This window comes from Schistocerca piceifrons, chromosome 4 (assembly GCF_021461385.2).
Source record: "Schistocerca piceifrons isolate TAMUIC-IGC-003096 chromosome 4, iqSchPice1.1, whole genome shotgun sequence".
Taxonomy (NCBI): Eukaryota; Metazoa; Arthropoda; class Insecta; order Orthoptera; family Acrididae; genus Schistocerca; species Schistocerca piceifrons.
The window spans coordinates 434064618-434087737 of record NC_060141.1 but is presented as its reverse complement, the minus strand read 5'-3'; the positions used below and the strand labels follow the sequence as shown (position 1 = coordinate 434087737).

General features: G+C 39.2%; 2 protein-coding genes across 5 annotated transcripts in view; one reads left to right on the top strand and one right to left on the bottom strand.

The window, feature by feature from the left end:
• LOC124795110 (F-box/WD repeat-containing protein 7) overlaps window positions 1-9002 on the bottom strand; it is a 149508-nt gene extending 140506 nt beyond the window's left edge. Inside the window, exons 1-2 of the mRNA XM_047258962.1 lie at window positions 8928-9002; window positions 7827-8283 (exon numbers count right to left, since the gene is read on the bottom strand). Of these exons, the coding sequence (XP_047114918.1) occupies window positions 7827-8267 (441 nt within the window). The 5' untranslated portion in view covers window positions 8268-8283; window positions 8928-9002. The remainder of the gene's footprint in view (window positions 1-7826; window positions 8284-8927) is intronic.
• A 364-nt stretch (window positions 9003-9366) lies between these two features.
• LOC124795030 (BTB/POZ domain-containing protein 10) overlaps window positions 9367-23120 on the top strand; it is a 130401-nt gene continuing 116647 nt past the window's right edge. For 2 of the 4 annotated variants that reach the window (XM_047258805.1, XM_047258802.1), the window contains exons 1-2: window positions 9367-9530; window positions 9720-9797. In XM_047258805.1, coding sequence (XP_047114761.1) covers window positions 9400-9530; window positions 9720-9797 — 209 coding nt within the window. In that variant the 5' untranslated portion in view covers window positions 9367-9399. Of the gene's footprint in view, window positions 9531-9668; window positions 9798-23120 lie in introns of all 4 variants that reach the window. The other 2 variants (XM_047258803.1, XM_047258801.1) reach the window with 1 other exon arrangement.

Genomic DNA, 23120 nt, shown 5'->3' with positions numbered 1-23120 from the left:
TATCAAGATGTTATCTAGTGACTGTGATGGAATCCGGCATTAAATACCAGACATGTGGATGGTGAAAAACTGACAACTGCATCACGACAATGTCCCCACACATTTATCCAACTTGATACAAAATTTCTTGGCCAAACATGGAATTACAGCCATTCGCCAACCTCCCTACTCTCCAGACATGGCTCCTTGTGACTTCCGGTTGTCTCCAAAATTGAAGATGCCACTGGAAGGATCCCATTTTGGGAGTAGAAAAGACGTAACGTGGAACACGACAATGGAGCTGAACACCATTCCAGAAGAAGACTTACACAGATGTTTCCAGCAGTGGAAGGATCGGTGGGCTAAGTGTGTTCAAGCACAAGGGGCCTACTTGGAAGGGGATTAGGATCCCAACTCCATAAGGTATTCGAAATATTTTTTCTGGCCAAAGGTCAGATGCTTTTTAGACGGGCCTCGTATATCAATATACATGGAAAATATAACCTGACCCATCACATTTAGTTTTGAAATCTTGAGACTGAGGGTGGGGAGCGCCTAATAGAATGTAGTGGTGTGGACATGTTGGGAATGCGGGTCTCACGGGAAGCGTGCAAGGGATAAGTCCCCGCAGGCGCACTATCCTCTGTGCCCTCAGTGGCTCAGATGGATAGAGCATCTGCCATGTAAGCAGGAGATCCCGGGTTCGAGTCCCGGTCGGGGTACACATTTTCAACATGTCCCCAATGAAGAACATCAACACCTGTTTGCAGCTAGGGTGTCCATTTAATTATCATTTCATTTCTAGCAAAGCTGCATGGTCATCAACGGTAACTGTTCTTTCGGGAACAGATACTACCGTCGTATATAAATACCTGGGTGTAATACTTTACAGTGACATGAAATGGAATGATTACACAGGCTCAGCTGTGGGTCAAGCAGGTGGTACACTTTGGTTTATTGCTTACAGATCACTTGTGCAACCAGTTCTAAAATATTGCTCAAGTGTGTCGGACCCATACCAGATAGGACTAACAGGACATACTGAACATATACAGAGAAGGGCATCATGAATGGTCATCAGTTTGTTTAATGAGTGTGAGAGTGTCACAGAGATACTGAAGGAACTGAACTGGCAGACTCTTGAAGATAGACGTAAACTATCCCAAAAACAAAAAGTTTCAAGAACCGGCTTTAAAGGATGGCTCTAGGAATATTTTAAAACGCTCTATGCATCACTCAGATAGGGATTGTGAGGATAAGATTAGAATGATTACTGCATGCACAGAGGCATTCAAACAATCATTCTTCCCACACTCCAATGTAACGGAAAGAAACCCTAACAACTGGTACAAAGTGGCGTACCCTCTGCCATGCACCTCACAGTGGTTTGCAGAGTATAGATGTAGATGGGTGAAGCTGGAGGTGATGTCAGATCAACTGTAGAAAATGCTAGCACAATGCTTCAATTCTTGTCTTCAGATACACCTTTGACAGAAGCTGTCAACACAGTAGTCTACACCATACTTTAAATCTTTGCCTATGAGAGTCTACTTGTGAAAAGATATCTTACGTGAAATTATTGGGGGTAAAACCACCATTACACCGTATGTGGAGTTTTAGAACTGAACATTTTATGCATACTCCTAAAAATTTTTCACCCAAATTTCAAAGCAAACAAAAGAATATGGTAATGCCAGGTTACAGGAACAATTACAAGTTGTATGATCCGATAACAAAGAAAATAATTTCAGTAAATGTGGTTCTCATTGAAAATACTACAGGATACCCTAAAGAACTTGGGTCCTCAACATTATGTACAAATACAACTTCCCGACAGATCCAGAAGACAAAATTCAACGACCTGTAGAAGATGGAGCATCTGAGGCCATCAACTTAGAAATCATTATGAATTACACCATCGAGTTCATTTCTAAAACTATGTGGCTTGCACAGCAGTCACTGGTGAACCACAAACTTGAGGCAATGGCATTAAGAGAGACTGAGAAGTGATATGAAGGAATGAAATGTCCTCATTGGCAATAAATAATACCTTGGACTTACTGGATCTACCTCCAGATCATCAGGCTATTGGTTGTAAATCAGTTTATAACATTAAACGTAGACCAGATGGTGGTATAAATCTATAAATTAAAGAAAAGCCTTTATGGACTGGAGCACTATCCACGATGTGGGAATCAAAAGTTTGTTCTTTTCATAAAGCTTATTTTCTTTTTTCATTTCAAACAGCTTAATTCAGATAATTGTGTGTTTTGTGCTCCAGTTGATGGCCTTAAAAACTTTTTAGCAATTTTTGTCGAAGGACTAGTTCTGAGAAAATCAACCACAGTTATAAATAAATACTTGAATTCGAGATTCATTTTGAAACTGTGCTTGATAATCCCAGATACTTTGTAGAATAGGAAACCAGCTGGGACTGTGAAACTAAAGAAGTGATTATCTGTTAAGAGGGCTATATTAGTTGCAACTTAGAAAGTTCATTGTGAACAACTGTTACCTCATGCAACATCTACTGATTACGTAGAGTTTACAGATGCATTTTGAACAGTGTCCAGCTAATGAAGACAAGAAAGCCATGAGAAATTCTATTTTGCAAGTCTGTCGGTGGGTTTCTGTTTGCACTGACTGTGACAGACATGATACAATGTTTTCTGTCAGTTAAGTAACTCAGGTTCTCAAAACTCTGGACCTGAGCACTGGACTGCTGTTAAATGCATGCAAAAACATCTTCAAGGTATTAAACCTCACATACTCAGATTCCAATTTTGTTGTAGATATTGATACTTGTTCAACAGTGAGTTATGTCAGCAATGGCTGATCACCTGGCCTATTCTCAAAGACTGCCCCATCCTACCCTTAAAGCTTGTAATGTATTCTGTGAGTTTTATATTTTGAACTACTGATTTGAATTATATTTTCTTGATTTCTATATCACTGTGAGATGATCTATGGATGAATAAAGAAAAAACGATTAACCACTAGACCAGTTACATAGTCATCTCGCAGGCAAAAATATGTTGCCACACCTACAATAAAAGTGGTGTTGCACCATCCAACACAGCTGCTGACAATATGGCTTCATACATTCTTGCAGCAATTCAGGGCAACAAGGAACAACCAAGTCTTTGCAGACAACTGAAGTGCATTGCAATTGTTAAAAAGTAATAAGCATCACAAAAATCTGAACACAAAGTTTCATTACATTTATGGAAAGATACGTGATGGTCCTATTCTTGTCTCCTACATCAAGTCAGAAGATCAATTGGCACATACGTTTACAAAAGCACTTGCCGAAGAAAAGTTCCAAACTAACTGAAGATGACTATCAATTGTATCTTTAAAAAGCAGCAAACAAGAGTAGGAGTGTTTCACAGTGGCTTGTTGTGCTACGTATCCTGTGCTGTCTGTGCACAGATTGACAACTTATCAGTGCCTCTGATTTTTTAAATATCTTTGCCACTTCTGACAGACATATGTTCTGCTATTTCTTTATGTACCGTTCTGTCTTCTTATCACTGTTAATGGAATCTGCTGTGTGTGTCTTGTGTTTGCAGTCCCTTTTCCCTTTTCAAGCAATGAAACTTATTCACCCCAAACTGTCCAACAAAGTAGGCGAATGGAATTTTATAGTCTCTAAGACCTTGTGTTGGTAAGTTATTACATGCAAAGTTTCACATTTATCATGCACTTACTTCCACAGATATCAAAAGCCAAACTTTACATTTTTTTCAAGCAGCTACTTCTTTGACTGACTGCTTCAAATTATCCCTACGAAGACCACTCATAAAATATTTTCTTATAATTTCATTTAAAACCAAAAAAATTCTACAATATGGTGTAGTTTTTTTTCTTTCAAGAAAATACTGCTGGTGATGTGTTTCAAAGTTACTGAAAACTCGGTGGCACGCTGTTGCAACCTGCACTATGGATCTCTGCAAATACCTGATAGGTGATCATGTCTAATGGAAACATTGCAATTGTTCAAATAAAATTTCATTATGATCCATGACAGGCATCGGGAACCTCTAGTTCATCACAATTGGATGAACTGTAAAGGAACCCATACAAGACAAACAAACAAATATTCCATTTTTATATATAAGATTGTCCAAGGAGATGAAAAAGCTCACTAAAATATACATGTTTAAAAAGGCCATGAAATATGCTTCATCAGTCTAAGTAAACCATACCATACAGAGATTACTTAGTTGACTCTTATTAGTGGTTAATAATGAAATATGCCCAAGATCTACAGTGCATAATACTAATGTCTTGTTATTTTCCCAAGATGAACATCTCACTCATCATGGGAAGAGGAATGCTAATTCAATTTTACCCACAAATTGGGAGGATGACATGGAAATGTGTACAGCGAATTGTAGCATGTTTATGGTCCTGGAGTCAGTTTTCTTGGGGTCAATTTTCCAGACAGACTGAGGGGAGTACAAGGGACTTATAAGCATGTTAGTGATGCTGATGTCATGCACCAGCTGGTGTCTGTGGCGTGTACAATGAGTGTGGAGGTACGTGAACAAAGAGTGTAAAAGTATTTCTTATAAGTTATGTTGTGCAAATTATGTGTGAACAACAGATTAGATTCAGTTTTCGTTCCATAGACCCAAAAATGACACGATTCTCATAGATGCGGAACATGTCAGAAAGTACAACATAAAACATTTGAATATAACACCCACTACCCAGATCATTTGGCAGGAGATTGTCAAAATAGGTGAATACATTACCGTGAACTGAGACTGCTAATATTTCCAGAATTAATACACTGTCAGAATGAAACACAGTTATGCACTTTTAATACATTTATCATACAAAAAATACCTAATCCTGACTACTGTAACTAAGTGCTGTCAAAACTTAAATCTAACAGACATTCTTACTTAAGCTGGCCTGACAATCCCTGTTAAGATATTATCTATAGAGTAGAAAGAGTTGCCTATCAAAAAGTCTTCCAAGCTCTGTTGAAACTGTGGTTTATCTGAAACCAAGTTTTTAATGTGCAACAGGGACCAAACAAATGAGGCCGTGCAATTGTTAGGACACTGACTTATTTGAGAGGACAGAAATTGCCATGTCTGGCCATCCCAATTTATGTTTTCCATGCATTTCCTAAATAATTTTCCGGAAATACCAAGATGGTTCCTTTGGCAAGGCCACAGCCAACTGTCTGTTCCATCCACGTAATAACATCCTGATATATACTACGTCTCTGTATAACTGAGCTATTTATTTTCATTGTACAATGATGACAAACCCTGAATCATTATCAGATGATGACTGGATGAATGAATAAATGAATGAATATATAAATAAACTGCCAGTCAGATCAGATCATACCAGATCATTCAGTCATTCATCCATCCAACGTTCACAATTCAATCTCTCATTTTCTACCTATGAAGACAATCAACTTAGGTGTATCCATTGTCTAAGCAGAAATAAAAATTCAGTAACAAAATGAATTTGTAGAAAACATTTCTATATATTATTTTCTTCTTCCAAGGCCTTATATTATACCCACAGCATAAAACCATATAGTATTTCTTTTTATATGACATTTGAAACAAATCTAATTCATAAAAAACATACCTAGTAAAATATCTTGGTGAACATAAACTACAACTGAAATTTTAAACAATGGAAAATCCAGGATGGAATGTAACGATACCAGAGAAGTTCTCCGAGACTGCAGACGTGTGTGCAAGTTGCATTTGCGTGTATATATATATATATATATATATCACACACACACACACACACACACACACACACACACACACACACTGTTGACAAAGGCCTTATTGGCCACAAGCTGTGTGAATCTTTATTGTGCCTATAGTGACTCAGCATCTCCGCTATATGGTGAGTAGCAACTTTCCTTCTCTGGTATTGTTACAACTGAAATATTTTCACTTGCAGCTCCCCAACTCAAACTTCTGTATTTTAAACACAGCTTTCCCTTACATTTATTATAAATGAGTAAGATGTGCAGTGTGCAGTTATTTCCATTCAAATTCTCCATCTCTCTGGTTACATGGTCTTCAGGCAGACACAGGACATCAAATTTCTGAGAACTTAATGTTCCAAACATATACGCTCATCTCTATTATTTCTCAAATCCTTAACATTATAAAATAAACTGTTTTGCTGCAGATTTTTATTCTGTTCAAGGTGAAACTATGTTTACTGTCATTTCTACAGCAATAATCATCCAGATCTTAATATAAATAGGAGGCCTTCCAACTCCAGACCTGTTTATAGCTCAGCTAACATGTTCAGCCTACCCCTTTTCTTTAAATACATGATATATGCCAAAGGCCATCAGCTAACAACAACACCAACAAGCATAGTAGCTTTAATACTTCTGTAGCGTAAGGTTGGTCATTGTCCTGAAAAATCTCCATAAAACTGGTGTACATATTGTATCCTTATCACCCATAATACAAAAATATTCATCTTTATGCAGGAGTTTCAAACTACAGTATCAGAACTTTGAGGATTTATAACCAGAATTCAACCATGAAACTGCACATTCCTGTCAGTTGATAAATGCTGATGTGGATCTTCATAATCATGAGTAATTCTGCCTTTCAGCATTTCCTTGTCTTACGCTTTGCTCTTCAGTCCCATGCAGTTATTACTTTGCTTCTTGAACTGTCTATTAGTTGATATCTGCTTCCTCTCCCTTTTTTTTCCTTTACCACCCCTTAAATTTCCAACTGGGGTAAGTGCTGCCTACTCAAGATGCGGCCTAACCAATTTTTCTTCCTATTCCTGTGGTCTCCAAGAGGCTTCTGATCTCTCTAATCTTCTGTTAATTTCTGTCCAACTCAGTCTTCCAAATCCAAAATTTTATTTTGCTTCATACCCACATTTACAGCCCTTTTTCCTAATATTTTGATAATGTCCAGGTTTATGTCCCACATAAATCTCTGTCCAATTTGGCCACTCACTTCATCAAATTTTCATTCCGTTGCCTGAATAGCAAACACTTCCTCAGCAATTGCTGCTTTCAATCTTATGTTTGCATAATGTCTCTGGTCCTCCATCAGAGTATTTTTAAAGAATTTGAATTTTAAACCTGCTCTAATTGTCCATCTATCATGATTTTGGCCTGCTTTATTTTTACTCCCATCTTTTTGTACTTTCCTATTTTTTATGTCATTCCAAATTCTTCACATTTGAAGTTTAGGTATTGCACCATTTTCTTAAGAACCTTCTCAGATTCTGCCAACACTACCATGCTGTCAGCAACCCATTTACACTCCACCCTTCTGCCTCTTGAACACACACATTCATTCCACTCATACCCCCACTCTTACGACATCTTCCAGAAGATATAAACATAGCACAAATGAAATGTGAGATTCCTGCCTGCCTCCTATTCCTCCATTAATTCTCCTAGCAACTCTTGACTCTAGCTTTCTGCCTGCAGTACAGGTCCTTAAACTGTCTATTCATTACTTAAGATAGCTTTGGTCACATGTGGTATCAAACTTTTCCACAAATTCCCTAGGCCAGGCACACAATAAGGAAACAAATTTAAACTAGCATACCTAATGCATACCCATCTCTCTTTGCAGTAATTGAGGCACAGATTTAAGTTTAATTTGTGTGTGTTCCATGTTATCTTATGAGATTATCTTGTAGTGAAGATAATTGAGGAGGAATGAGAGGAAGGATAGAGCAGGGTGTGGGTGGGGGAGGTGAATGTGGCGGCGGGAGGGAGGGAATAAAATTTGGTACTGCATACATCTCACATCCGCAGATTTCAGATAATAATGGACAGAGTCCAAGTTTATATGAAAACTTACCCTCGAGTTCACGGCATTTGCACTATTAACAGACGGCAATGCAGAAGTTTCTTCTCCATCACCAACCACATCCAACAAATCTTCAACCAGTCCTTCAGCACCACTTCCATCACCATCACACTCAGCATCATCCCCTTCCTCAAAGTCCTCCCACCCTCCATCTTCACAGTCTTCACGTTCGCTAACATCTGCTTCCTCCTCTTCTGCACCATCTTCTTCTTCAGTCATCAAGGGCACATGGCAAATTTCAGTATTTTCTCTTACACCTAATGTGTTATCATTTGTAACAGGGGTTGATACTTCATCACCAGAGACTTCTCTTGATGGCCCAGCACTATCAGTTTCAGCAATACTATCTGGAAGTTCCACACAAACGGGTTCAGTTGGACTTGGACTTGTACATTCAGTCTTATTCGATGAGTTTGAACATGATGCGGCCATTATAGTTGTGTTTGCCCTGTAAAATGACATAAAAGATCAGTGACGAAAAAGTGCTGAAAACAGCAACATAAAACTACTTCGTAAATAGGTATTCGCGAGCTGTACTAGATTAATAAATAACATAAACGTGACACTACAATGGATCCAATAGCGAGCACCACAAACTTAAAATTTGTTTCTTTACGAGTCCATCTTACAATTACACACGGAACTTTTACTTAGTCATCCAACAGAAGTCTATTACCCCACACCCACAAAAAAAAAGGGGTGCCTTAGTTCATCAACAGCAACAACTGTATTTTTCATACATTTTTGTATTCAAAATTCAATCATGCTGCGATGCAATCAACGAACAGCGAAGCCACTTAAACTTATCATTGTTGTAGATACCCGCCTCAACAAAACGTTTGTTTTCCTCTAACATTTAATCCATTTTTAAATAAGGTTACGCCAAAAGAGACTGCTAAATATAACAAACAAGGGGGAAAAGCCTTCTTTACTCATCCATCAATGCGTTCAGATCGACATTTATTGTTTTTCGGCAGGCTTTTAACCGAAAAGAGGCGCTCTCTAAGTGTCTTTAACTTATTCAGATACTAGGAACAGGCAAGTAATTTAACATCCATACTCGGACACTTGCACGGACAGAAATTTACGAACCATTAAGTTCCTCAGGCAGCCATACTTCATGGTCAAATCAGATGTACAGCGCCGTATAAGCTGTCAGTGCTGTCATCTACAGACGAAAAATCGAAGTAGGCTTTTGTTTACACATATTTACGACGAAATGCACGTGAACTTATTCTTCCGCACTGTAACAACACGGGAACGCCCTCGAAGAATGAATCACATATTTATTTCCCATAACGTAGCAATATAAGAACAATTAATTTTTGAGGTTACAGTCGATTCTCGTTTGAACTAATTGAGTGAATAAATAAATGGAAAATTTGGAAGTTTAATAATATTGACAAATGATTTATTTGCTTTGATATCAAAACCAAGTGTGCGATATGCAACCTCCCTGGCATAGGAGATGGGGTTTCCATGTGCTGGGTTGTTGGTAATAGAAACGGCAGACAGGCGTTACAGATCGATATTGAACGTCATTTCCGGAAGACCCTGGAATTTGATGTTGATGAAAAATGTGAGAAGAAACGCTAATGGGGTTAAATTTTATACATTATTCACGCCGTGTTTAGCTGAAATAATTCAGAAACTCAAACGGTCAGGATATCAGCTGATAAACTTCAACAACATAATGTAAGTTAAAGAGAATTCTCTGGACTAGTATACGCGATGTTTTGACACAACGATCAGTATTATTGTAGACAGTAATTTACTGTCAGCAGTTTATTAGGTCGTTTCTTTGTTTTGTTTATAATATTTGGGTTTTAACAGTTGTTTCGGAGTTAATATGTCTGTATCAAAAGATCGCCACTCCTATGACAGGGACAGCAGCAGTGACACTGAAGATTACCATGACTCGGACGACCGAAGGCGTCGTGTGTATCACAAAAACCGAATGAGGTAATTATACCTTGTTTTAGTTATTAGTATTATTTTGTGTCATTTATTTGGTTGCTGTTTCAACTGCATCTTGCTAGACACCCAACTGATCATCAAAATTATGTCATCTGCATTATGATCTAATGGTGGATTAAAGTGTTGATAGGGTTCTGGAATTAACAGAAGCCTTCGCTATCGCTTTATCAGCTCACAAGTAAACTGGAACTAAGCTACAAATAAGTATTTCACGACACCTAAGGTGTCACACATTCGTTGGCTTTGCCCGCTGAGAGCCCATTTGTCATCTTTAGGCCTAATCGTCATCTTTCGGACTAATCTGTAGTTACGCTACGAAATCTACATTCCAGAAATTAATGTACGATAGAAAAGGGCAAGTATAGTGCATCTGTGATGTCACTCACCTCAATATCATGAGATCACAGGAAGAAGCTGACATCTGGTATTGGTAGGTTTAGTTAATCCATCAAAATTTTGCTTCTCTGCATATGGAACCGAAATTCTTTTCTCAGTTGAAGAATACATAAATACTAAAATATAGAGATCATATGTCTCAAATTGTCAGACATCCTGAATGTAAAAATAAATTTAGTGATGTAGCAGATAGTGGACTAGGGACCGTGTGACTTATTTTTAAAGAGGTGTGAGACAACATAGCAGTTGTTCATTAATTCAGCAACTTAACAGAAGGCCAAATAGAGAGCTTTGTTTACAGATGTATAAACACCAGCATAAATAACATACTGGGTGAGGAGTAGTAAACATTCTTAAGGCCATTTAGGGGAAATCGTAGATTTGTGCTGAAATTTAAAATGGGAAGTTAAGGTATAATTTCTGTGGTCAAAAATTGTCATTAGACACTCACTATAACTGCATATAGAGGAGAAAATCAGTTTTGTCCATTTTAACGGACACATCCAGGCATTTGTTAAATGATTTTTAGAAACCCATGGAGAAAATAAATCTATAGCTGTCTGGAGGGCTCACTTCAGTTGTTGCATTGTACCCCACATTTATGTTCACTGTAACAAAGGGCCTTCCATAGCAGTAAATTTTTATTTAAGAAATAGGCTACAAAACTAATAACAGTTGTAACAGAAGCATGTTTTTGAACTTCTTGTTATTATAAACTAGTGTATCTCAAAAATGAGAAACACATTTCCTGATCAAACAAACTGAGCTCTTATCAATGATGCAAAGGAAAATCAAATCTGAAATTACCATTTTGAATATAACCTTTTGAATATTGACAGAGTTAATGAATTCTTTAAAATTATTTTGGTCTTGAATAACTCGGCATTTATTGGAGAAATCTGGGTGCCACTTGCACAGTCCTATGTAAATGAGGAAACAAATCATTATCAGAAAGTAATTCTGCCATAAGATGTAATCTGCTGAAAAATTGTACAAGTTTGTCACAACAAGGTTTATCAGCTACTTTGACAGCAAATTGTGATAAATCTGCTGTACACTGAGCACCTGCGCTGTTGTACCTAAAATGTTGGGCAGTTTCAAATCGTTAGCAGTAGTAAAGCAAACTTGGTGATCAGTTCATGTATAATGTTATGGAAAAACTAGTCTTTACAAAACCATGGCTGCTTTGGCCTAACCATACAACTTATTAAGCTGTAATTTGGTATGGCTTCATGTGAAACCCATATGCACGGAAGCGTCCGATTCCACCCGTCTGCTTTTGACCCATGACGGTAAGGGTGTTGTGGCGCGGAGTTTGATTTGGTTGTGTTTGTAAATGTCGTCTTGTTTGATGGCGTCCTCTCTCTCTCTCTCTCTCTCTCTCTCTCTCTCTCTCTGTGTGTGTGTGTGTGTGTGTGTGTGTGTGTGTGTGTGTGTGTGTGTGTGTGTGTGTGTTTGGGATGGCTGCCCGGAATTTGTTGGTGGTAATTAATTGTGTTTTTTTCTTTTTTATTATTATTTCCCCCTGGAGTTGTAATTTGTTGTGTATAGAATGTGTTTTAATTTATGTAGGGATGTTTGAGTTTTTAATTTTTGAGGTGGTGTGGGTGTGGTTTTGGTTTTGTTTTTCGTGGTTGTAGGCATTGAGTTTTTTTTTTCTTATCAGTAGTTATAGGTCAAGGGAAATGATCAATTCCTATTTTTGTATTTTTATATGTAGGTATAGGCGTTTGGGTACTGTCAGCTGTGGTCAAGGGAAATGTCTGATTCCAATTTCCGTAGTTTTTGCTGTAGGCATTGGTGTTTTGGTATTGTTAGCTGCCATTGACCTGTATAGGTCAAGGGAAGTGTCAAATTCCTTTAGATTTTGTAATCATTATTATTATTTCTTTCTTTTCTCAAACATTATGTCTGGTCAAAAATGGAAAGTGACGCGGACCTTGATCAAGTGTGACTTTCTTTTAACTGTACGGTATATGTTACATTGCATTTAGGAACTTGTGGGTAATTGAACATGTATCAATAATTACGGATTTCTGTAGTTGTATATATAAGTTTGGATGTAGCTGTATTGCATTGATGTACTGGTGGAGATTGTGTGGTATGACTCCTGTAGTTGATAGTATAATTGGTATAATGTCAACTTTATCCTGATGCCACATGTCCTTGACTTCCTCAGCCAGTTGGATGTATTTTTCAATTTTTTCTCCTGATTTCTTTTGTATATTTGTTGTATTGGGTATGGATATTTCGATTAGTTGTTAATTTCTTCTTTTTATTGGTGAGTATGATGTCAGGTTTGTTATGTGGTGGTGTTTTATCTGTTATAATGGTTCTGTTCCAGTAGGCCTATAACTTGTATTCATCATTCTACAGTACATTTTGTGGTGCATATTTGTATGTGGGAACGTGTTGTTTTATAAGTTTATGTTGTAAGGCAAGCTGTTGATGTATTATTTTTGCTACAGTGTCATGTCTTCTGGGGTGTTCTGTATTTGCTAGTATTGTACATACGCTTGTGATGCGATCTACTGTTTCTATTTGTTGTTTGTGAAGTCTGCATTTATCTGTTGTGGTATTGGGATCTTTAATAATATGCTTGCTGTAATATCTGGTTTGATCCTGTATTGCAATCATGAATCCTTCCGTCTCACTGTATATATTGCCTTTTCTTAGCCATGTGTTGGATGAGTCTTGATCGATGTGTGGCTGTGTTAGATGATACCGGTGCTTGCCGTGTAGTGTTTTCTTTTTCCAATTTACTTTCTTCGTATCTGTTGATGTTATGTGATCTAAAGGGTTGTAGAAGTGGTTATGAAATTGCAGTGGTGTAGCCGATGTATTTATGTGAGTGATTGCTTTGTGTATTTTGCTAGTTTCTGCTTGTTCTAGAAAGAATTTTCTTAAATTGTCAACCTGTCCATAATGTACGTTTTTTATGTCGATAAATCCCCTTCCTCCTTCCTTTCTGCTTAATGTGAATCTTTCTGTTGCTGAATGTATGTGATGTATTCTATATTTATGGCATTGTGATCGTGTAAGTGTATTGAGTGCTTCTAGGTCTGTGTTACTCCATTTCACTACTCCAAATGAGTAGGTCAGTATTGGTATAGCATAAGTATTTATAGCTTTTGTCTTGTTTCTTGCTGTCAATTCTGTTTCCAGTATTTTTGTTAGTCTTTGCCTATATTTTTCTTTTAGTTCTTCTTTAATATTTGTATTACCTATTCCTATTTTTTGTCTATATCCTAGATATTTATAGGCATCTGTTTTTTCCATCGCTTCTATGCAGTCGCTGTGGTTATCCAATATGTAATCTTCTTGTTTAGTGAGTTTTCCATTGACAATGCTATTTTTCTTACATTTGTCTGTTCCAAAAGCCATATTTATATCATTGCTGAATACTTCTGTTATCTTTAGTGTAGTGTCACCACCAGACACCACACTTCCTAGGTGGTAGCCTTTAAATCGGCTGCGGTCCGTTAGTATACGTCGGACCCGCGTGTCACCACTATCAGAGATTGCAGGCCGAGCGCCGCCACACAGCAGGTCTAGAGAGACTTCCTAGCACTCGCCCCAGTTGTACAGTCGACTTTGCTAGCGATGGTTCACTGACAAATTACGCTCTCATTTGCCGAGACGATAGTTAGCATAGCCTTCAGCTACGTCATTTGCTACGACCTAGCAAGGCGCCATTATCAATTCCTGTTTATCTTGTGATGCATGTACCGTCAGACCGATGTTCACCAATTATGGATTAAAGTTAAGTATTCCAGCAGCTACGTACTTTTCTTGCTAGTATAATTACTTTACCTGTTCCAGACCTCACGCCAGCCTGCGTGAGCTAAAACGCATGCCTTTCGGCTTCCTCTCCTAGTGGCTTGGCTGTCTTGCCAAGTCACTACATTTAGTAATTGGTTGAGTTGTTGATTTGTTGCTGCCAGTAGTTGTAGATCATCCATATATAGCAAATGTGTGATTTTGTGTGGGTATGTTCCAGTAATATTGTAGCCATAATTTGTATTACTTAGCATGTTGGATAGTGGGTTCAGAGCAAGGCAGAACCAGAAAGGACTTAATGAGTCTCCTTGGTATATTCCACACTTAATCTGTATTGGCTGTGATGTGATATTATTTGAATTTGTTTGGATATTAAGTGTGGTTTTCCAATTTTCCATTACTATGTTTAGGAACTGTATCAATTTAGGATCTACTTTGTATATTTCCAATATTTGTAGTAACCATGAGTGGAGTACACTATCAAAAGCTTTTGGTAATCAATGTATGCATAGTGTAGTGACCTTTGTTTAGTTTTAGCTTGATATGTCACCTCTGCATCTATTATCAGTTGCTCTTTACATCCTGGTGCTCCTTTGCAGCAGCCTTTTTGTTCTTCATTTATAATTTTGTTCTGTGTTGTATGTGTCATTAATTTCTGTGTAATGACTGAAGTTAATATTTTGTATATTGTTGGTAGGCATGTTATGGGGCGATATTTAGCTGGGTTTGCTGTTTCTGCTTGATCTTTAGGTTTCAGATAAGTTATTCAATGTGTAAGTGTATCAGGGACGGTGTATGGGTCTGCAATGTAACTGTTAAAAAATTTAGTTAGATGTGAATGTGTTGAGGTGAACTACTTTAGCCAGAAATTTGCTATTTTATCTTTTCCAGGGGCTTTCCAATTTTGAGTAGAATTAATTGCTTGGGTGACTTCATGTTGCAAAATTATCACTTCAGGCATTTGTGGTATCATCTTGTATGTACCTGTTTCTGCTTGTATCCACCGTGCATGCCTGTTATGTTGTACCGGGTTTGACCATATGTTGCCCCAGAAGTGTTCCATGTCTGTTATGTTTGGTGGATTGTCTATTTTAATGTGTGTGTTACCTATTGTCTGGTAAAATTTCTTCTGGTTTGTGTTGAATGTTTGATTTTGTTTCCTTCTATTTTCACTGTTTTTGTATCTTCTAAGTCATTTGGCCAATGCTTATAATTTCTGCTTCTTTTCATCTAATTGCTCTATCGCTTCTTGTTGTGAGATTTTACCTAACCTTTTTCGTTTTTTTTTTCTGATATTTCATTTCTTATAAACTGTGTTAGCTGTCCGATGTCTTTTCTCAGTTTTTCTATTCTGGCCTGTGGCATGTGTTGCCATGCTGGTTTTGTGGATTTCTTCTGTGTGTTGGTTGGTTGTGATCTCTGCCTAGTGTGTATATTTAGTGTAGTGAGTGCTGCTATATAAACCAGTAGTTGTAACTCTTCCATAGTTGTGTTTTCATTTATTTTGTTGTGTATGATTGTGTTGATAGTTGTTATTGTTGTTTCGACTTGTGGGTTATTTGGCGGTCTATGCAAGAATGGTCTAATGTATGTATTTGTGTCTTTGTATTCTATATATGGCAGCTGAAATTTTTCTTCTATATCTAACATGTGTGTCACTTCGTGCTCTATTTGTGCTTGTTCTGGTGGCTGTCTTAAGATTTCATTTTCCTCTGATTGTTTAATTAATGCATGTTGTTCTTTGTTTGTTTGCTCCGGGATGTTTGATTCCATTACTGTATTTTCTTCTTTTTCTGATTGCACATTATTTTGTTCCAGTATTTGTTGTACTTGTTGTTTGATGTTTTCTAATTCTGACTGGGGTATCCTGTTATTTTTTATCATTACACGGATCTGATCAGCTAGTAGTTGTTCTGTTAAAAATTTTAATTCTGGGTATGTGGTAATAAATGTTGTGTATACTTGTGATCTGTATCCAGTTGTGTTGGTTCCTAGGTTTGTTGCTTGGTAATAACAGAACATGAGGTGTCGGTTAACTTCATCTGACCATCTCATCCTCTGTCTTTGTTTTCCTTCTAGGGTGGTTGCAGGAAGCATATCCTGCAAAACACCTCTATTTGGATTTAAATCATTTTCCAGTTGGCTAGCGGTGTCGTTACCATTGTGGGCGGGCATAGGGTTCAAGCGTCGTCCCCAACCATGACGGCGCTTGTCTGAGGCTTCATTAGTTCTGTCCTGAACCAACTAATCACACTAAAAGGTCGCCTTTTACGACTGGCAGAACATACCGGAGGCCTATTCTTTTCCCGGGCCTCCACGGGATTTATTATTATTATTATTATTATTATTATTATTATTTTCATCTTGTGTTTTTTGGGATTGTGATGTGTGGTTGTCTTTTATTTTTTATTTTATTTTTTTACTGTTATATTTAGCTTGTCCCCTCCCTAAAACCCCCAGTTTCCCGTTAGTTTGATTTATTTTTGGAGGGAGATGTTATTGTTTTATTTACACGTATTTTCGTGTTTATTGCCATGTGTATGTAGTGATATCATAGGCACCATATTGGAGACTCTTAGAATAACCATTTCTGCCATATTGATGACATCGTGGGTCAAAGTAGACGGGTGGAATTGGACACTTCCGTATTCCCCATCCTGTAAAAATTTCATCAAAATTGGAGTGTCGAATAGGAACCTTTTTTAAATTCAGATTATTTGACATGGTATGACCCTATTGTGACTGCAATTGGTACATTTAGCTAGCTGTGAAGCAACTATGGGCAGCAGAGACACTGTTATCATCACTACCATGATGACTGTGACCTTACCTCCATCATCAAGTCACTGTAATTTTCTTATTGTAATTATAATATTGTTGAATAGCACCTGTTTGAAATTTAACAGAGATAAATACCAAATAAGTACAAATCCACATATATTGTTACAGTTGGGTTCATATCACCTCCTTGGTAATAAAGGGCGTATGAAGTGTAAAATTGTATTCTTCAGTTGATTGGAGTGCCATTATGCATACAGTCTCATGATGAGGAATGTGAGTACCAATCCCCACTTCTCATCTTCCTCCCTCTCGCCACCCTCCTTATCCCTGCTCCCTTTACCCAACCCAACCTCTGAATCAAACCAACTTGGTCATGATAAAAGTTTCTGCATGCATTGCTATAAAGAATAAAGCATCTTGCATTCCGTGAGAAATTGTATACGCTGTTGACTCAAGTCAGTCCTTTTGAAAGAATATTGATATTTGTTTTAGTAATTAATTAAATACACTCTCTCTCTCTCTCTCTCTCTCTCTCTCTCTCTCTCTCTCTCTCTCTCTCTCTCCCCCCCCCCCTCCCCCCCCCCTCCCCCGTCCCCCCCTCTCTCTGCTGGATAAACATTCGCAAACTATTTATTTTTTAACAATTTCAAGAGGAAAAAAAGACGAAAACAACAAACTTCCACAGATGGTCAGTTCAAAAACTTACGCACTCAGTCTTTCAACATAGGTTTTGAACTCTGATATTTATAATAGAGTTGTTCATTTTTTCTGGAGCCTTCTTGAAAATACAGCTAAAGAAATATTATTTAAAAGAATTTTTTTTCTGACCAGGTTGCACAAGAGTGAATGCTGTCATTCTTTCTCAATGAGTCCATTGTAATTGCACAAATTTCCTGAAACAGTACATGTACTGGATTGGGGGTTAAACAAGTCCGAACGGTGATCTTCTTTCATTTGTGACAACAGGTTATAATTTCACAGACTAACAAATTATTTGTGAATGTTCCCACATATGTTGTGCTACTAGACTAAAAAGAGGAAAATAGCTGTTTTGTTGTTCAGTGTTAGTGACCTCTCTCCAGCTAGCACTGAAAGTGTTGTGCAAAGAATAGCTCTGCATCATTAAGTTTATGTTCCCAGTAGTATAAAAGAGGGGTGAGTATTAGTAAAGGCTGCAATCACATCTGTATGCTTTCTCTGAAAACCACTGTTAAGCGCTTTATAGGAGGTACTTCCCATTTTACCAGAAATAACTGCTTCTTCCCAGGAAGAATGTCTAAATGTCTCTGTGCTTGGCTTAGTCAGTCAGTGGTTTTTTGCAGTCCTTACAGGAAGAGAATGCACTTGGCTGTCGTTTTTGCTGGCTTCTCCACTAAATTGTGGTTCTTAGAATTTTGTAAGTAGGTTTTCATGGAATAGTTGGTACCTATTTTAAAGTGTCTGACAGCTCAAGTTTTTCTGTATTTTCTTGACGCTCTCCTGTGGTTTAAACAAGCCTGTGAACATTCTTGCTGCCTTTCATTGTATATGCTTAATATCCTATTTGGCATGTATCCCTGAAGCTTGAGAAATATTTTAAGATAGCATTCACAAGTGTTTTGTAAATGGTCTCCTTTGTAGTTCAGATACTGTATGGAGGTTGTGAAAGAATGAAGTGTACATGTAAGAGGTGGAAGTTCAGAATGGTTTAAGACAAAGAGAGATGTTCAAAAAGACAGTTCACTTTCCCCATTACTCTTTAATTGCACTTACGGACACAATCATGAAAGAAATCAAAGAAATAGAAAATGGAGATCTCTGTGCTTTTGCTGATGCCATCAACATTTGGAAGGGGATGAAAATGAAGGTTCAGAGGAGACTGGATTACTGGAATAAAAAAATTAAGGGATTCAAGTTGACTGTGAGTATAAGAAACCTAATCTGGACTGATGAAGTCCCTCTAAGAACTAAACAAACCTTATATAAAACCTATCTCCTGGCAATCATGATGTATAGTCTAAGATCCTTGTCATAATTGAGAGAGAAGAGAATCAAATATAAGCATGTGAAATGAAGTTCCTTAGGTCAAGTCTACAAAAAACTGGAAGAGACAGTCAGGAACGAACATATAAGTAGAAACCTGCAGGCAACCTTGACCATGGAAGAAAGAGTGATGAGTGCTGCGAGATTGAAGTGGTTAGGTCATTTGAACCAAACTGTACATCAGTATTTGGAGATGGAGCTGCCAGGAAAAAGACCGACTGGCTGGCCTAAAGATAGATGGGCAGACCATGTTAATGAAAATCTCAAGAGGAGAGGAGTTGTGGGGTGCAGTGGAGAGAGAGAGAAGCTGTACCAGGACAGAAATCAGTTGAGGCATATTATTCACATAGTTCCTACCCAACTTGCTGGAAGGAAATCCGGTGGTGGTGAGTTGTATGAGATGACTGATTCCAGTTCTCACATTGATATTGTGGGCATAAAATAATCCTCCTCCTCATTTTTTTCATCGTCTAATTGAATATGTCTTTAGTGTTTTTCGGGCAGTACTTCATGATACATAATGGCATCATCTGCAAAAAGTCTGAAGATACCATTGTTTGTCAGATAATTATACACAAAATGAATGGAAAGGGCCCCTGTAGACTTCACTGGGACATGCTTGAAGCTACTTCTATTCATGACTCTCCATCCAATGTAACATTCTGCTCCTCCATACCAAGAACTCCTCAATCCAGTCACATTTTTCTTCTTGTGATCATACTTTTGCATATAAATTTCAGTTTCATACTTAGTCATACACTTATCAAAAGTCAAGAAATGCTACATCCCACACATCTGAGTGCCTTGATCCAAGGCATCCAGGATGTCATATGAGAAATGTGAGAGTTGATTTTCGTGTGACCAATTTCTTTCCAATCCATGTTGATTGGTGTGGAGGAGAGCTCTATTCTGTGATTCTACAAAGGATGAACGTCAATGAGATTTGATGGTAGTTTCATGTATTTCTTCGCTATCCTTTCTTGTAAGTGGGGGTGATTTATGCTTCCGTCTAGCCACTGAGCACAGTTTTGTATTAAACAGATTTGTGATATAATATGGTCAACAGATGTGCTAACTTAGCTTCAGAATTCTGTACACAATGTGACAGGGATTTCATTAGGCCTGGAGCATGACAGTTTTAGTGATTTCAACTATTTCGCAGTACTTCTTAGCCTCTTATGAATATCACTCGTCTTTGCAGTGGTGTGAGGATTAAAGTGATTTAGTATTGACAAATACTCAATTTTGTCATGTAATTGAAACTGTAGCAATTTTTAAAAATGACAGTGGGGTATAAGAAATATAAATATTGTTTATCAGAGGAACGCACGACTAAAAATATATACTTATTTCTGCCAGTAGAGCACTGGGGCAGTACAGTTCTGCATAACAAACCTAAAAAGGCAAATTAAGTCCAACAACAATTACTTTTCTTTCCTCATTCACAAAGGCAATGAAAACAATTTGCACAAACAGGAGTGGCACAAACAAGTACAGTAGTTATTGCATCATTGTCTGCAAATGTACCACATGTAAAGGAGACATATTGCCTACTGGCTACCAGAAAAACATATAGATAGCAGCAGTATTCAGTTTCATACTCCTGAACAAGCAAAACGAGAAGCCAGAGTAACATTTACAGTGAAATCAATACTAAGGGCTTTGCTTGAAGAACCAAAGCTCTTGGAAACAGAGTTGACCATGTAATGCTGTTTTTTGGGTATTGAGTGCCTTGTCTTTACAGTAAAAGTTCCGTGTAAGAAGTATGGCTGAGACAACCAGTCACTCACTCAGCTAATCCTCCATCCATTGTAGGATCCCCAGATCAATGGACAAACAAACATAAGGGAAAACATGGCCAATAAAATCTCTCAGCAGTTGAACATAACATGTATTGAGAATAGGTGTGGAGGAGCTGCAGCTTTCAGTTCAGGAAAGCCCACTATATCTCTAGTACAAGAAACATTTTATTTTACGTTTGAAGTACCAGTTGATCGCTGCTTCAGCTTCTCAACGGTTGGTGCTTCAGTCATCTTTCTGGTTTTAATCACATTTTATCTTCGATAAATTTACTGTTCAGCTTTCTTGTTACAGAGATTGGATTATATCACACTTACAGATGTCCAGCATTGTGTTCTGAAAAATAGGCTTTTGCGTCAGTGAGGCAGTACATTAAAGTTGGAGTTGCAAATGATGGCGGTCAAGTTTAGGCTTGTTCTGCGCACCTACATCTCGCATTCTCTGACAGCCAGTGACAACCCCCCAGGGGATCCACAACTCTTTTGTGGATACGTGTGTAGCGAGCACGGGACCCCGAGCTAACGTGGCCTTCCTTCCTTTCCGGGCTGCATACCTTCCCTTTCCGTATCCTTCCCCATCCCCCATCTTCGCCCCCCCCCCCCCCCCTCACCTCTGGCTCTTTCCTTCCCTTTCTCCCCCTCTGGGGAGTATGGTATGTGCCTACGTCCGGAGACGGACGCTTGTAAATGTACCGCACTCTTCGCCTTCCTTCCCCGCTTGTATGTCTTCATCTTTCTTCGTCCTTCTCTTTTCCTTACCTCTTCTCTTTACCCTTTTCTCCGCTGCGGCGTTTGAGACGTCTCTTCTTTCCTTTCCCTGTCTCTTTCTTCCTCCCTGTGCGTGTCTGAAGGCCGACCCACGCACTTCCATGCGTAGCCGGTGACGGGGTAACGCGTAATTCCCCGCCCCGGGTAGACAGGTAGGACACGTACATACCCCCTGGTAACGGCCAGGCCCAGGGAGGGGGTGATTACCCGAGCTGATACCTTCCGAAAGTGCCGATTGGTCCCTCCGTCCGTTTGTCGGGAGGTGTGACCTGAGGTGTGAACAATCACCTAAGGCGGGTGTGCCCTCGGTGAGGGCCCCCACAAGGAAGGAGCGCGCCATCGGAGACGCCGGTAATCATGGGGGATTCTTCCGCAATGGTTTCCTCACCTTCCACTATGTCTGCTCACAAACGTAAGTTCACTGAGTCTCAGCCACAGACGGTTCTTCCATCGTTGCCACAGTTCCTTGTTGTTTCTCGGTCTGACGAAGGTCACGACTTTTCCACGGTCAACCCTTTCATTATTCAGAAAGGTGTCGACGCAATTGCGGGTCCTGTAAAGTCTTGTTCCAGATTACGGAATGGCACCCTGTTGTTGGAAACACACAGTGCCCTCCAGGCTCAAAAATTGCTGCGTACTTCTCTGCTCCACACCTTGCCTGTCCGGGTGGAACCGCACCGTACCTTAAATTCCTCGCGTGGAGTCGTCTATACACGCTCCCTCGATGGATTGTCTGATGAAGAAATTCAGCACTACCTGTCTGACCAGGGCGTCACAGCTGTTCATCGGGTTATGAAAAGGGTTGACTCGAACATCATTCCAACCCGCACTGTCTTCTTGACATTTGACAAAGTTCAACTCCCATCAAAAATCAAAGCAGGCTATGAGATAATTTCCGTTCGCCCTTATGTCCCAAACCCTACGCGTTGCTATCGATGTCAGCGGTTCAATCACACCAGCCAGTCCTGTTCCAATCCGGCCAAATGTGTTACGTGTGGCAAGGATGCCCATGAGGGTGCTTGTCCACCTCCATCCCCTCGCTGCATCAACTGTATGGGTGACCACGCTGCTTCCTCTCGAGATTGCCCCGTTTTTAAGGGCGAAAAACTCATCCAGGAAATAAGAGTGAAGGAAAAGGTGTCGACCTTTGCTGCTCGAAAGTTACTCGCCAGTCGACAGCCCACTGTGCCTCAGAAAGGAAAATACAGCTCTGTCCTTGCTTCTCCTCGGCCAACAAAGGAGGCGGCCACGCAGACTTGCGACCTCACCTTTAGTACCACTGTCGTCAGATCGGCCAGCGCAAAGATTGCCCGTTCAACCTCACCACTTTCGCCTGCCCACTCTATGGCTCACCCTTCGTCGGGTTCTGCTAAATCTCGAGCCCAAAAGTCAGACGCCAAGTCTTCGAAAAAAGAGCATTCTCGTGAAGAGTTTTTACGTACCGCAACTTCACAACCATCGGTTCCTCCTTCATCTAAACATCATACTTCTAAGAAGGCTACGAATAAACACAGTTCCTCTCCTTCTCCGCCAAGGCGTGTCCCATCTACAGCACCACCTGGCGGAAATCGCCCTCGGCCGTCTTCTGTGTCGCCGGGGCGCACTGCTGGTGGCCGGTCAACTGGCCGATCGTTGGTGGCTGGAGCTGCTCCTGACCAACCTATGGATCAGGATCTTCTGCCTTCGACTGAATGCCATTCCATGCTGTCGGTCGCAAGCTCTGAGCAGTCGTTGAGTTGACAGCACCCTTGGTCACGTTCCT